General features: G+C 39.4%; 2 protein-coding genes across 2 annotated transcripts in view; both read left to right on the forward strand.

The window, feature by feature from the left end:
* The window catches only part of LOC121867126, a 53,332-nt gene extending 40,098 nt beyond the window's left edge, over positions 1–13,234 (forward strand). Inside the window, exons 4-5 of the mRNA XM_042366882.1 lie at positions 9,136–10,022; positions 10,110–13,234. Of these exons, the coding sequence (XP_042222816.1) occupies positions 9,136–10,022; positions 10,110–12,731 (3,509 nt within the window). The 3' untranslated portion in view covers positions 12,732–13,234. The remainder of the gene's footprint in view (positions 1–9,135; positions 10,023–10,109) is intronic.
* Positions 13,235–13,459: 225 nt separating this feature from the next.
* On the forward strand, positions 13,460–16,108 carry LOC121867127 (zinc finger protein 62 homolog). The gene has a single exon (XM_042366883.1). The coding sequence runs from the start codon at positions 13,460–13,462 to the stop codon at positions 16,106–16,108; it is 2,649 nt and encodes an 882-aa protein (XP_042222817.1).
* Positions 16,109–17,130: the final 1,022 nt, after the last annotated feature.

Raw genomic sequence — 17,130 nt, forward strand, 5'->3', positions numbered from 1 at the left:
TAGTTTGCAAAGAAAAGATGTCACAGATATTGGGGATATTTTCCCCATTTAAAATTTTCTTTACCCTTTTACCCCCTATCTGTACCACAATGTAAACAAATATACAATGTCCATTGCATTTTCTAAAAAAAAAAAAAAAATTATATTCAAATAACACAATTTAAGGTAATTACTGTACCTTAGAAGTGAGACCCCAGCCCATATCGTACTGGAACTGTCAGTGACTGAACAGGTTACACTGGCAGCCAGTGTTGCTAACTCGTACTGTCCTGATTCTGAAAATTGTTAAACAGTACAGTAGAACGTTGATTTAACCCTAATCAATTTAAAATTATTGATTTAAAGCGACACCCACAATTAAGGACAAAGTATCAATTTAAAGTGAATCTTTCCTATTTTACACGAGTCAAATTTGGTGCGTCATATGGAAATACACACTACTTTAAGTTTCGCGCTTAATGTTTCCTGCCAGACGCCTCTCTGGGCACGCTACAAGGCTGCCCGTTACCCTCCCGCATCCTCAGTTCTCGTGCTGACACTAGTAACAGAACTGTCCAGCTCTCAACTCGACTGCAGGGAGTGCTTGCTGCATATATATCATTACGCCATATATTTTTCTCATATTTATTAGTTAATAAAAGTCTTTTTAGTATTTTGTGTTTCTCTCAAGTACCGAACTAAATTACAGTAGGGTCGGGATATATCGAGAGATAGTGTCCAAGGATGTTCGCCATATACTAAATCGCTATACTATATAAGTACATGTAATCAATGGTGAAAATAGGGTTAGGTTCTGGAGGTCAATAAAAGTGGCTAAACTTGACTTAACGAGTTTATTTTCTTACTAACTAAAGCACCAATGAACACTAGACTCGGGAACAAAAGACTGTTTCAATATCAGTGTCAATATCAAGGAACACCAGATTCAGGAACACCAGACTCGGCAGCAGATGCCACACTGCCACCCTCACTTGACACTCCCACACCTACATGAACGAACAAACCAAAAATATTAGTTACATTATTAAATCTTTTCCATTAAGCTTTCCATTCTTTTCACGTCACTAGCAACCCATTTACACTCACCTTAGAAGTCGGAATCTGCAGCAGAGTCGGCTGCTGACTCGTCACTCAATCAGAAAGACTGTGTGGGCGAGCATAAATGCGTGAGTGAGCAGCCATGGTGGCGCCTCTGGTGAGCAAATAATGCATTTGTTTGCCATGGTAGTAAATTTGAAATATTTCCTGCCCGATTTCCCTCGTGAAATAAATAGATTTATCGCTATATATTGGAAAATGTCAATAATTTTGGTAGTCGCGATATGAAAAAAACCTTTATAAAAAATCGCTATATATCCCGACCCTACTGTATTCCATTGAAACAACACTTCGATTTAGTGTGAATTCAATTTAAAGTGACCTCCCTTGAAACGTATCTCATGTTAAATCTACAGTACCTTCTACTGTATATCTCCGTTAGCCGGAATCCTTCAAACACGGAACTCTCCCATAGCCTGAATTGAACTTTTCTCGGAAAATTGTTCCCAAAGCCATAATTTTCTGGAACAATCCGGCTTTGGGAACGATTTTCCGAGGGGCAAATTTTCCGGAAAATTCCAAGAAAATTTTCTCCATGCCCTGAAAATTCCGGGGATGGGGGATATTTTTCCGGGTTCGAGAGATGATGTAATGGGCAATTTCTGGAACTTCTGAGAATATTTCTCCTTTACCCGGAAAATTCTAGAAAATTCTGGGGATGAGGGATATTTGTCCGAGTTTGAGAGATGATGTAATGGACAATTTCTGGAACTTATGAGAATATTTCTCCTTTACCCGGAAAATTCCGGGGATGGGGGATTTTTTCTGTCTTTGAGAGAGTCGTCTCGTTACCCGGAAATCTCTCATTCCCGGAAGTGCTCTGCACCAATTGTCCCAGCTAATGGAGGTATCACTTTTTGACTCGAAGGTTGCTAAGTGGGATCTCATTTTGTGCGGGAATATTGTACTGGTACACATCTGGACATTGGAAATCCTCACAAGCAATGCCATTTAACACATGTTAAAATCACTATATTGTACTGGACTAACCAGACCTTTACTCTTGAATGACTTTGGGTAACAGGCACAGACTTCTGAATATCCGGGTGGGTGGTCCGGCCAGCTGACATTATTTTCTCCTTCTCCTTATATTTCCTGACAGTTCTGATGGTGGATTCGTTGACTTTATAATGGTGTGCTACGTCACATATCCTTGTCTCAGCTTCGAGTTTCTTCAAAATTTTGACCTTGGTGGCGTACGAGAGAGCCTGTCGCTTCCCACTTTTGCGCTGAGGCTCACGAGTGTTCCCTTCTTGGGCAGCCCTGGTAACATCCAGGTAGCAAGGATGGATGGGGTGAGGTGCACTGCAGATGAGAGCGAGCAAGAGTACGTATTGATGCCTGAGTTTTCCACCACTTCTTTATACCTCCCACCACCACACTCCTGTCACCACCACACTCCTGTCACCACCACTGCCTCACACTACTCATCACCACCACCACTACCTCACACCACCCACCACCACACTCCTGTCACCACCACTGCCTCACACTACTCATCATCACCACCACTACCTCACACCACCCACCACCACACTCCTGTCACCACCACTGCCCCACACTACCTCACACCACCACTACCACCCCACCACTACTTCACCCCACCACCACACCACCACTACTTCACACCACCACCACCACACCACCACACCACCACCAGCACTACTACACACCACCCACCACCACACTTCAGTCACCACCACTACTTTACACCATCCACCACCACACTTCAGTCACCACCACACTCTGTCACCACCACTACTTTACACCATCCACCACCACACTTCAGTCACCACCACTACTTTACACCATCCACCACCACACTTCAGTCACCACCACACTCTGTCACCACCACTACTTTACACCATCCACCACCACACTCCTGTCACCACCACTACTTTACACCATCCACCACCACACTTCAGTCACCACCACTACTTTACACCATCCACCACCACACCCTGTCACCACCACTACTTCACCCCACCACTACTTCACCCCACCACTACTTCACACCACCACTACTTACACCACTCACCACCACACACACACCACCACACTACCACCCCTACTTCCACACCACCCACCACCACACCACCACTACTTCACACCCACCCACCACACACCACTTCACACCCACCCACCACCACACTACCACCACCACTGCCTCACATCACCCTCCACCACACTCCTGTCACCACCACTACCTCACACCACCACTACTTCACACCACCCACCACCACCACTCCCTCACACCACCCACCACCACATTCCTGTCACCACCACTACTTTATACCATCCACCACCACACTTCAGTCACCACTACCTCACACCACCCACCCCTACACCCCCGCCACCACCACCACATCACACCACCCACCAACCACACTTCCGTCACCACCTTTACTTTACACCACCCACCACCACCACTACTGAGTGTCTAGACGGTCACAGGGAATTCGCCGGTAACAAGTTAGGGACATTTCCAATATGGGTGAGTAGCCAGTATTGGAACTGCCAGCTGTCCTTATACAGTACTATAAGTCGAGAATATAATTTATTTATTTATTTTTTATATACCTGTATGGGGAATAACCCACCTGGACAAAGGTCATTGACCCACAACAGGTCGGGGGGGGGTCAAAAATACAAATAAAAAGGTGATAGCACTTATTTTTTTTATAATATATCAGTATTGTACTGTAATGAATAAAAAAAATGGGGAACTCAGCAATGGCTGGTACTTCCCCCCACCCCCTCCTATGTTGAGGTCAGGGAAAAAGATTACCTGCTATAGTACAGTACAGTCAACCCTCGCTTTACGCGGTCCCACTTTACGCGTTTCCACGTTTACGCGGTACCCTGCCGAACACGGAATGCTCACTTTCCGCGGTGTGTGTACCCTTTTACGCGGAGAGCGGCGCGAGCAGGGTGCGCACAAGGTCGCCCAGTCATCAAAACATTACCGAGTTCTTCACCCGCCACCCACCACAGCCGGCCCAAGTCAGTGATAGTGATAATGATAGAGAGGATATGGACTTATATGGACTTTGAGGGGTTTGACATAGAGGCCCTGCAAGCCTCTGTGGTGGATAGTGATACAATTGATACAAGTGATACAGGTGAGGGCCAATAATCTTCCCTCTGCCTCGGAACCAACCCCCCATCCCCGTGTGCCCAGCCATCTTTTCTACTAATGTAAGTGTTAAAAAACCTAATATTATTGATATTTCTCTTAATTATTAATTGTGTGTGCATACCATCATAAAATTAAGAAGTTATTTTTACTACAACGTAGGTATTGTGTCTGAAAAAGTGGAGTTTGGGGGTCGGCCCGGTCTCTATTTCAATTAATCCCATATGTTATGTTGTTCACTTTACGCGTTTCTCACTTTACGCGGGCTGCCGTGGGTTCAATTGACCGCGTAAAGTGAGGGTTCACTGTACAGTATTTCCATGCTAATCTGGGCCTGTATACACAAAACTTTTCTGCGAATGAAAATAGTTCTGTTAGCTAGCAGTAAAGTTTAAAGTTATACACAAAGCAAATTTTTACTGCACAAACAGCTGTTTGTTAAGTACCGTTAAACAGCGCTAAGATTAGCATGTGTTCATCATATAAAATGGTGTTATGGCTGAATAACCTCAATAAAATTATGAAGATTAATTTCAATATTTGCATTTATTTACATTTTGATAATTAAAAACAAATAATCTATGCAGTTTGAAGGAGGATATATTAACCCAGAATAGTGATCAGTGGCTTGACCTTGCCATGCTGTTTGTAAACAAATGTGTTATTGAGGAGCGGACAAGATGAACATCACGGAAATGGAAGCCTCAACCCCACGAAAGAAAAGGAAGCCCAACTGGACAGCAGACCAGACTTTATTATTGGTGGATGCCATTGAAGAGAAAAAGTTAAGGTTATTTTTCGTTAACCACCCATCACCTTTTTTCACATGAAAAATATATTTTTTCGCTAGTTTTCTCCCGGTTAGCAAATGTTATTCGCGGATTTGGCGATTCGCGGCCATTTTGAGAACCTAACCCCCGCGAATTTGGGGAGCCCCTGTATTATTAATATTAACACTCTTCTTCTTCCTCTCTTTATTATTATTTATGCTCTTATGAATTTTGCTGCCAGTATCAGTGTTAAAGCAATTTAGTAATCATAAGCATATGAGCTAGCTATTTACTTGGGGGGGGGGAGCAGAAAGAATACAAGAATGAAATAAAATAGTTTAAGAAAATAATAAAAATTGTTAATGATTATAATTATCATCATTCTCTCTCCCAAGCTATTACAGTAAATCAGTGAATACAAGTACAGTATATATGTTTAGAGGTTTTCAGTTTATTAATATGGCCACTTGTTATATTACAGATGACTAGGCTATACAACAGTTTCAAGCAACAAATAGGTTCGGTACTTGTCGCGACACATCCGGTTTCCCGGCCAAAAGTTAGAATTAAGGGAATTTAAATTTAAACCTGCCAGTGGTTCTCGAGTATTGTCCTTCCTCTTGTTGAATCCAATATATTTGCTGCATGCACAATAAAATCCATTTTTTTCTCTGTTTTTCATCCTTTGGAAATCAATGAAATCTCAAACTTTTATCATGTAGTCTGTTAGTATTTGATATGCATCCAAATACGTAGCATTTATCAGGCATTGTCTTAGACCTTTGCACCACGACGGCCAGCTGGTGACTGAGCTCCCACCCTGGACCGTCCCCCGGCTGCCGGCCAGATGACGTCATGCACGGTGAAGGAACCTGGGGAAAAAATTTGGAGTTTCCTGAATTTTTCTCAGAATTTTCAAGAAATTCACCTGATTTTCATCCTCAGAAAATCATTCCCAAACCTGGAATTGAGAAAAATTTTCTGGAAAAATTCTGAGCATACTTCAATCCGGCTAACGGAGATATTACTCTACAGTACCTGCATATTGAATAGCCCTAGCCTGTGGGGGATGTGAAAAATATTCAAAGTAGAAAAATTTTACTGACTGTTTATAATCTTTGATTCATTACTTAGCCAGCTTGACAGATTATACCTGAAAAATATAAAGAGAATTTGTTACCACATGTAAAACTACAGACTGCAATAAGCAGCTAAAATTCACTGATTTTATGAATTTTGAAGTTTGGTCAACAATATTTGTACCTTAGTACTAAAAATTCAAGTGTGGTGGTCACACCTCTTGAAACCCTTGTGTTGATCCCTGTATGACTGAACTAGATTATATCCTTCCACTGTTCAGATCATCTTTGAGACTTAATGATGTTGTATGTTCATGAACAGCTGATAGAGATGGTACCGTAATGATGTGACCGTAGATAATTTCTTGAATTGCATTTGAAATTATTTTAAAACTCTGATGTTAACTTTTTAGGGTTGGAATGGGAGTAAGTACAGTAGTAGGCAGCTATCAAACAGGGAGGTACTACTGCCTGGGAAGATATTGGAAGCATAATGTGTTGTCTAATGGTAGACCCTGCTGCCATATGGCATCACAAAAATTGTGACCAGGTCCCAGGTTGCTGATCTCACTTTCTGCCTCATTTACACACAATTGCAGGGTTTCAATTGTTTCTCGTACTTTGACAACACAACATACTTATATTGTTTCACATTACAGTATTTTTTATTTATTTATTTTTTATTTACAGTATTTAAGGTCCTTTGTTGTTGTTGTTGTTGTTGTTGTTGTTGTTGTTGTTGTTGTTGTTGTTGTGGTGGTGGTGTTGTTGTTGTTGTTGTTGTTGTTGTTGTTGTTGTTGTTGTTGTTGTTGTTGTTGTGTTGTTGTTGTTGTTGTTGTTGTTGTTGTTGTTGTTGTTGTTGTTGTTACTACCAATATTATCAATATTATTATTATATATTTTTAATTATTATTATTATTATTATTGTTATTATTGTTATTATTATTATTATTATTATTATTATTATTATTGTTGTTATTAATATTATTATTATTATTATTATTATTATTATTATTATTATTATTATTATTATTATTATTATATTTTTGCCCCCAGACCCTGATGTGGGTCATTGACCTGTGCCCTGGTGGGGTAATCCCGGAAAAAAATAGTTGCTGTTTTAATGCAGTACTGTACAGGTTTAACTGCTTTATTAATTCCACACAAATATTTCCTTAGTTTTATTGAACTATTGTATTTAATATTTTTGAGTATGGGTAAGAGGTTTCTTGAGGTACAAAGTGTTGCATTACTGGCTACAGGTACTGTACAGTACTCTACATACATGCTCAGAATAAAAACAGTGGAAGGGTAATTTAGTTAGTGACGGCTCAGATGGACATACTAGTCATCTTAGGCCCGAACCTAACCTAACCATTAGGATTTGGTCATTGGTGTACTAACTGGCCCCAGTCATAATGGTTATGCTTGCAAAAAGTTGGGTTTTATTGGGACCGAGGTTTTTTCATTTTTATTTACTGTATTTATAAATTTTTATATTCTGTATTTTTATTTATTTTTTATTTATTATTTTTTTTTTTAATAGCCCACCCAGGCATAGATAATCGACCCACAATGGGGGTGGGGGGGGGGGATTAGAGGAGAAAAAGAATGTTAATCTACACCATGAAGATGCAGGAAAATCGGCTTTTTGAAGTGAGATGAGAAAAAGACAAAGCATTCCACAGTTTAGCTGTGTGAGAAAAGAAGGAACTACTGTAATGGGCTATTTTAGTGTACTCAACATGCACACAGAAACAATGGTCACTACAGGCAAGAAAAGTTTGAGTTGCAAGCCTGTTCAGTACAGTACATGCAGTGTAATGTATTAAAATCTTTCCAGTTGCCTAAAGTTCCTTGGTGATGTGGTTGAATTGGGACTTTATTGTTGTGGTGACTTTTTTATTGCTCCTGCCATTTATTCTTTTCATCCTGGACTCAGATTCGGATTTGGCCCATACAGGCGAGGAGGGGGGCTTTATTTATTGGGCACCCTGTTTTCATATATACTGTACTGTACTAGTTAAGAGCTATTGGGTGGTGCTTCAGTTCTCCCGGTTTTGTGCATTCTTTCTCTGCTTTGGATATTGATTTGTCACATTAAATGGTATTTTAAAATTTCATTTTCAGTAGGTCTTCATCGCACCTGAGAGATTCTGATTTTGGAAATTCTGACTTGCTGAACTCTATGATGACATCTTTACAGGTTATGTTAAGTGCATGTAGATTAATATATATTTATAAAATTGCTCTATGTACTGGTGCTATTGTTATGAATGAGAGTAAAGAGAGTTTTCTTACTGTGATGCAAGCAGTCACGCACATGATCAGTCAAGCTTTTAAATATCTTTTGCTTCACAATGTCTTATAGAATATACTTGATGTGTTCTGATGGGTGAAAATAATATGTTGTTTTTCTGTTCCATTGAAATTTTAAGTGTGTTAGAAATGACCAGATGTATCACCACCTTGTCTCCATGTGGCATACAATAAGAAGTAAAAGAAAACAACAACTGTAGATTTTGTTTTTAATGCAGAATCTTTAAAGGTTGTCTAATTTTCTGGCATTTTAATTTGAAATTACTGTATATTTATTTATTAATTAGGTTCAGTTTTCTGTCTGAACTTAATTTTTTTTGGCATATCATAAAAATTTAAAACATATTATTTAACATTGTATAGTTCAGTATTTAATATGAATATATAATTTTTTATATTCTTAAGAGACTGAAATGGGGATGGAGGAGCTTAGTTTCTTTTGTTTATATGCTTGGAAATGCCTTAATGTGTCTTATGTTTAATGAAGAAAAGTGCATAGTACTTCATTTAAGTTTATTACCAGACTGTGGAAAGAATGAGAAAAAGATATTGAAGCTTTTAAAAAAAATTAGTCGTGTCGAGTGTGGTCAACTAATGGTTTTCTAGCCACAGTTGAAGACCTCTCAACAGCAGTAGGCGACAAAGGCTTCTTCTCCCCATTCTACCTGTATGAGCTTCAGTTGAAGAGGAACACCTCATGAACAGTTGGTAATACTTGACTTGTTTCTTCAGGGAAGGAATACTACGCTGGACTACTGCTACAGAGGAAGGCTCCCACACCCTCCCAATATCCTGCCATGCCCCCAGCACCACCACCACCTCCCAGGGGACGCAAGAGGGGCCGCCCTCCCCTGGCCAGTCGAAGGGGATTACCTCCCTACGCTCCAAGAGGCAGCCCCTCTAAGGCCCGGTCACAAGGAAAGCGTCATCCTGAGCCCATCAAGTTTCGGCCCCCTACTCCACCTCATCACCTGTTTCTTTCATCTTTGTTCAGACTTAGCAAGTCTGTAAACTTTATAAAAAATGATATAAAGAAAACCGTCAAAATTGGCGGAGATTCCACAAAACGTGATGTTTTCTCCCCGGGTGAGGGAAAGAAAGGGGCAAATTCAGGGAAACAGAATGAGGGGGCTTGGGAGGATGACGACATAATTGTAACTGAATCTCAACCACACTTCATAAAGCATGAGAGTGAAGGACAGTGTACCCGGAACACTGACACAACCGTAAAAAGATATCTAATTAAACTACCCTGTGATTTTTGTGATCTTGTATTTAGGAAAAGAGCTTCTCTCCTTGCTCATATGAAACATAAACACAGGGGCTTGCAACAGTGCCCTATTTGTAAAGAGAAACTTAAAGTGAAAAACAAGTATGGCATGAGATTCCACATTCTCAAGAATCACAAAGATCAGCCTCACTTTCACTGTAAGAAGTGTGGGGAATCTTTCAAATTACAACACCACTTGACAAACCATGAGCGACTGAAACATGAGCTTATGGATAGTGATGATGATGAGGAGGAAAAGAAAAGAGTAGAGGAGCTTGAGAAGGAAATAGAAAAGCAGACTATTGAGAAGGAAGAGGAGGAGAAGAGAGAAAATGAAAGGTTAGAGAGAGAAAAGAGAGAAAGAGAGGAAAAGGAGAAAAAAGAGAGAGAGAGGAAGGAGAGGGAAAAGAAGGAGAAAGAGAAGGAGAGGTTGGAAAGAGAACAAATAGAAAGAGAAAGAATAGAGAAAGAAAGGAAGGAGAAGGAACTAAAAGAAAAGGAACAGAAGGAGAAAGAAAGGAGAGCAAAGGAAGAAGAACTGAAAAAGAAAAAGAACGAGAGAGAAAAGTCGAAAGGGGAACAAAAGAAATTGACCAAAGATAATGACGAAGACCACAAACAGGTGTTGGAGAAGAGTACAAATGGAAGAGGAAAAACAAAAACTGCAGCAGGTAGCGTTTCAGTGAGTAAAAGTGGAAATGTTAAAAGTGTGAAAAATGTCTCTCAAGGGAAAGTAATGAACGTGAGACCACCAGCCAAGGTAGCAGTGACTCGAGGAACTGCCTGGCCACCGAGACCTTCTACACGAGTCACACGTAGTAAGCCACAAGTACAGTGCGAGGAAAGTGAAGAAGAGACAAAAAGCGAAAGTGAAACTGAGGATGAGGAGGAAGGTGTGGATGTTGATGAAACCTCTACTTCTTCCTCAGAGTCAGAAGTAGAGGAAGAGAAGCAGTTTCCCTGTGATATTTGTGATTTGAGCTTTAGTCACTTGGTCAAGCTCAAACATCATCAAAAAGATGAACATTCCAGAGCCACAAGGTCAAAAGTGGCAGCTAAAGCCCAAGAGGAACATAAAGAGGAGGATGAAGAACAGGAGGAGGAAGAAGAGGAGGAAGAAGAAGAAGAAGAAGAGGAGGAGGAGGAGGAGGAGGATGATGATGATGATGATGATGAGGAGGATGATAGTGATGATGATGAGGAAGAGGAGCTGAGGAAAGAGAGAGAAAGGAAAGAAAAAGAGAGAAGAGAGAAAGAGGAAGCTCTTACTTGCAGAGTTTGCAACAAGCTTTGTCGTAGTGAATATCAACTAAAGCTGCATTTGCCAGCGCACACTACCACAAGAAAAGGCCAGGTTGTGAAGAAATCATCACCAAGTAAGACTACAGTAGATAATGCAGAAGAGCAAGCAGGAAAGAAACCTCGCACTCCAACAGACAAAATGAGCAGTGAAACAGTGAGGGTCCTTCGCAGTAATCCACAAGGATCCGGGAAAGGAGCAGGTGGAGAGAATTTTGAGAAGAGTAAGGAACAGTCAACAAAAGGAAAACAGGAGTCTGTGAAAAAAGAAATAAACGAAACAGTTACAAAGGAAAAACAAGCATCAGTTGCAAAGGAAAAATATCAACATCCATCGAAAGACAAGGTTGAAAAAAATGAACGACCGTCTTATCTGTTAAAAGTGGGTTCTTTATTTAGATGTACAAAGTGCAATATCACCTTCAATAGGGAGAAGTCTATGACTTATCACATGAAGAAGATTCATGAAACTTTATATCCATTTAGAGGTTGTGAACATTGTGGCAAAATATTTCGAAGTTGTGGCCCATACAACAGACATGTTCTCATTCACAAGGTTCATCGATGTCCAGAATCAAACTGTAAGGCCAAATATCGCAAGATGCTGAGATTAAAACAACATCAAAAGAATGCACATACAAACAAACCATATAGATGTCTAAGGTGTGTTTCTCTCTTTGCCAAAAAATCTGAACTTGAGAAGCACCTGAATGTGAAACACCCAAAGGTACCCAGTGATGATGAAGATGAAGGTTCTGAAGAAGAGGAGGAGGAAGAGGAGGAGGAGGAGGAGGAGGAAGAAGAGGAAGGGGAGGAAGAAGAACAGAAAAAGGAAGAAGATAGTGATGATGAAAGTAAAACAAAAGAGGAAGAGGACAAAAATGATGATGATGAGGAGGAGGGGGAAGAGGAAGAGGAGGAGGGGGAGGAAGTTAACACTCCAACCAAAAGGAGAGCGAGATGTGTTCCTATATCTTACAAAGAACCTGAAGATGAGGATGACTTGATACCTCTGAAAAAAGGTGCAGATAAAAGAAGGTTTAATGATAGGAGAGATAATAGTTGTGAACAGAAAAGTGGTAGTGATAGAAGTGTAAGTGTGGAAGTTGAAAGTCTTGATACAGAAAAAAGGAAAAGATTAAACAGTGAAATTGAGGAAAGTGTAGTTGATGAAATTGTGAAAAAAAATGATAAAGGCAATGAACAAAGGGTAGAAAAAAATCTAAAAAACAAATTGAATGACAGTACATCTCATTCTGGTGATAATTCAGCTGATGAGACTGTTTCAGCAGTAGAAACAGCAACACAGAATGTGAAACAAGAAAAGAAAGTGGTAAATAAGCGTGCATCACCGCCTAACAAGAAAAATAAAGTTAATCTCAGTTGGACTGCCGCATTAAAAGCACAGATACAAGCAGCAAAGTCAGGATCCAAAAATACTTCCAAAGAAAAAAAGGGAAAGAACAATTCAGCTAAAGTGAGACGAAGACCCAGCACTGGATCTAGTGGACAGACTACAGTGCAGGGTGCTGAGTTAACATATGGGCCTCAGCACCTAAATTTACCCCAGGAGTCTCTGTCATACCCAGGGTACTTGGTTGGTGAGGACTCTATGTTTAGCTTGGATGACAGTTCACAGATGGATATTATGGGTGACTATTACGGTGCACAGTATCCTCCCAGTGAAGAGATAAGTGACTTTGTACCTGATGATGATGAAAGTGGACCTGCAAAAATAATAGGCTTTGATTCATTTTAATTGAGATTTGCATAGTCTTTTGATCAGATGATACCTCATGACATTAGTAAAGAGACTTGTATAGTGCAATATTAATTCTTGTACATAAACCTTAGGTAGGTTATCAGTAACCATTTGTGTTATGTAATAAGTATTTCTTCCTGTGAAATGAACACTTCAGAACATGCCAAGTCGTGAATGGGTTTGTATTGTTTTTATAATATATATGTAAATATATTTTGAAGTGCTTCTGAAAAATAATTTTGTGATGTATAATATATATTGTATTTAAATATTTGAATGACATTAAGCTATTTTAGTTTATTACTTTTATGTTTCTTTCAAAGAATTATTTATATTTGTAGTTCATATTGTCCCCACATGAAATGAATGTCTTCAGGATATTAATACTGATGACAGACAGTGTTTAACAAAACAAGTAGAACTTGTGTACTGTGTACCATGAATGTACAAGACCTGTACTGCTGCTTATCGAAATATGGATTACAAATTTTACAAATTTATTTATGTTGTCCATTATAAGTACCTATAAGGAGGGAGAAATTGCTTATCTCATTTCTTTATGATGTGTGTGTTTGATATGATATGTGTGCTTTGAGTGCCATGTGATTGTGATAATTCTGATGGAAACCATCTAGTGGAATTCACTATCAGTGAGGGACTGAAACCCTTCAGTGTTTTCCATGGTTAAAGATGATATATGCTGACGCTTCATTGTGCCTGCAGGCATGGATACCTCCATCGTGGCGTCCCCTGAGCCCCAGGATCCCCCAGACCCCCCATCGGTGGAGACGACTTCATCTCTGTCACCCAAACCGGTACTGGTTCGGAAGAGGGTGAAGAAACCCGATCGCGTGATAAGATTGAAGAAGGTATGTGAACAGTGTGGTAAGGCATTTAACAAGTCCAGCAAATACCTTCAGCATCTACGCACACACAGGCCACTTCAACAGTGTGACAAATGCAACTTCAAGACAAAAGATACCAAGAGGTTTCGGATGCATGAAATATCACACAAGAAAGCTAATCCTGAAGTGAGATGCAACATCTGCAATGAACTCTTTGCAACAGAAGTCACACAGAGAATTCATATGAAAAAAATTCATAACATCCATGTGTGTAAATATTGCGACGCAGAATATGACTTGGAGCGAAAATTGTTTGATCATTTGGAACAGAAGCATGGCCACAGAAGGGAGAAAAAGGGTTATCTAGACCCAGAAGAAGCTGAATATGTAAAACCAATCAACATTTTTGTGGATCCTCCCCCAGCCAATGAGAAAAGGCAGTTTATATGTCGGCTGTGCAATAAAGAATCGAGGAACAAGTACCAGCTTAAAATACACATAGCCCAACATTTAGGGGTCTCTAGCAACAAAATCAGTGATGACTTCCTACTAACACAGGATGTCGATCATTTAATCAAGGAAGGAGGATTATGCAGCTCATCTTTTAATCCTCGGGATGTCACTCTTGAAAGTCTGGTACCTATCTGCTCATTGGATATGTCTGTTAACTCTTCTATTAAAAGTGAGTTAGATGCACCATCTGAGGGTAATATCAGTGATACTTTAAGTTCAACTAGCAAGACAGATACATCATTAGAAATTTTATGCAATTCAATGAAGAGGTCATTTGCTTCTACATCAACTGCATTTCCAACAATGAAGCCACTTTCAGATTCATTTCCAACTATTAAGCAGGAACCATGTGAAGATAGTTCAAATGAACCAGACTCTGATGGGGACCATGATGGAACTTCTTATTTAAGCAATTTTTCAGTCTTCAGATGTGGTTTGTGTACACTCAACTTTAGTACCCCACATGAATATAATGTTCATGTTGTTAGAATGCATCAGAAATCCAAACAAACACATGTATCAAAGCAAATGTTCGAACCCAAACGTGTGAGGCCATCTTTTCCCTGTGATTCATGTAAAGTTGTGTGCAGAAGTGTAAAAACCTTGCGTGCCCATGAGAGGAAGAAACATAGGAAAACATTCTCCTGTCCTGCATGTCATGTTTGCCATAAGACCATTGCAAGACTATTACGACACCAGAAACAAAAACATAAAAACAAGATTCGTTGCCGGATCCAGTGTGGGGCGCTTTTTGACACCGAGGAGGAATCGTTTCTTCACAGTAAGGAAGTACATAATAAAGAGATTACAAAAATGGCTTGTCCATATTGTCATGTTGAGTACTCATACGAAGGAAACTTGATAAATCATTTGGAGAGATGCAAAGATTGTCCACCAGAAAGGAGACCTGCTCATGTTTGTGGAAATTGCGATCAGATTTTGCCAAATATCAAAGAATACCATGAACATGCCAAAAATTGTAAAGTACAACAAAAGATAAAATCTGAGAAGAATGAAAATAAAGAAATTGCAAACAAATTGCTAAAATTGGAGGGAAATGCTTTTTCAAATTATGATGAAAAATCTAGAAATGCAGTACATGTATTAGAATTGGAAGGTGACACTGATTCTAATGGATGGTCAGACAAAGACGATGGTAAAAAATCCCATTCATCAGACAGATATGTCGGCTATGTAAAAACTGAAAGAGCAAAAACCAATAAAGATAAACATTCTAATTACATAGATGGTCCCCAGAAATGTAAATATTGTCCAGACAAGTTTGAATTGAAGGAAGATGCTGTAAATCACATATTAGCTGTGCATAAGAACTTGATAACACGTATGATTACAGAGCCTCAAATGTGTGAAGTTTGTGGTATGATATTTAAGAATCAGCTGTGTTTATGTAAACATATTTCAAAGCACTATAGTGATCTTGGTATGTGGGATGTACTTGTGCCTCCCAACTTGTTAGATATTGTTAAAGTGAGGAGTTATTGCTGGGTCTGCAAATGCACGCTTCGAGGGAAAATGAAACACCATACTAATATGAGAAATGAAAATATTGATAGGCTTTTAGCTGCTGAAGGAATGGAGATGCAAGAAACAGAACCTTTTAATTGTTCTCAGTGTGGTGACTTCTTCACTACACGAAATGATTTTTGGAAACACATAAAAATACACTTATCGAATCTTCCCAAATGGTCACATCAGCTTGTTGGATCTTCGTCTTCTGGTAACAGTCCAAATAAAAATACTGAAGTTTCGGAATGCAGTGAATGTTCTCTAAAATTTGCTGACAAATCAGAACTTTACCAACACCTTGCAGTGCACTTCATTGAACCATACGCTCTACCCCGAACCTCTCACCGTAAGTTGGTTGACACAGACAGTAATAGTGATAAAAATGGGGATCTCTATGAAGATAGTAAATTATTAATAGGCAGTGAAAATGAAGCCACAGATGATGAAGCTGAGAGTAATGCTAATGTTTTCAGCTTGGAGGACTTTTGAACCCAGACTAAAGTACGAGCACTAATTTGTATTTACTTGACAAATTTACTGGTTCATATTTTAAGAAAGTTCACTAAAAGAGGCTCCTATCTCAAGTGCGAGTGCTCTGGACCCCCTGTACAAGAGATGTGTGTTGATTTCCCATACCAGACATTTATTGGGGGTCTTCCTTGCTGTGTTGTGTACTGAGTGAGCACTTGATACACCTGTGCCCCAGGCTAAACTAACTCTTTGTGCTTGGGGGGGTTGCTACCTCATTAATTATGTGCTTAAAGGATATTAGATTATTCATTGAAGTTGGTATTTACATTTATGTAAAAGCCAAAGTTAATATCACGTATCCTTTTGGCACTTGGCAGCATCCTTGGGGTACTAAAGATTTGCTTAGCCTGTGGCTGTAAGGGAAATTAGCTGACCATTGTACATCTTTCCGGCTCTTGACTTTTGTCTTGGAATTTGTGTCTTGTGGGTGTTGAATTCCAAACATTACCCTAATACTATTATGTATAAGGTCAAATAATATTATTCTATATATTATATTTTGAGACTGATGGAAATGCTTCAATAAAAAAAGAATCAAAAAGAATATTTGGGCATGGATTTCAAGTGCATATTGTTAAAAAAAAATATATATGCTATTTTTCGTATCAAACAATTTTAAGAGCCCAAAAGCTAAATTTTAAAGCCTGTGTGAAAATTATAAATCATGAATAAACTTAACACAACTCGGGAAAAGATGGTCGTTGTATGCTGTTGGCTTCCCTTAGTGTATATGCTAGTGCTATGTGCTGAACTCAGAAAAAGTGTTGATGCAAAATCTCGGTCAAACATAATAGGTTGCTGATATACCCACAGCTTGGTTTCTTTCCCTAATCTTACCCAGGTTATGTATGACTATCCTCCACACTTCAAACATATAGGGTGTCCCAGAAAAATGTCCCTGCCTGCTCCCTGAGACACTGTGAGTTGGAGGGAGGCAGTGAGGTAGGGACATTTTTCTGGGACACACTATATTCTCTTTA

This window comes from Homarus americanus, unplaced genomic scaffold (assembly GCF_018991925.1).
Source record: "Homarus americanus isolate GMGI-L3 unplaced genomic scaffold, GMGI_Hamer_2.0 scaffold6317, whole genome shotgun sequence".
Taxonomy (NCBI): Eukaryota; Metazoa; Arthropoda; class Malacostraca; order Decapoda; family Nephropidae; genus Homarus; species Homarus americanus.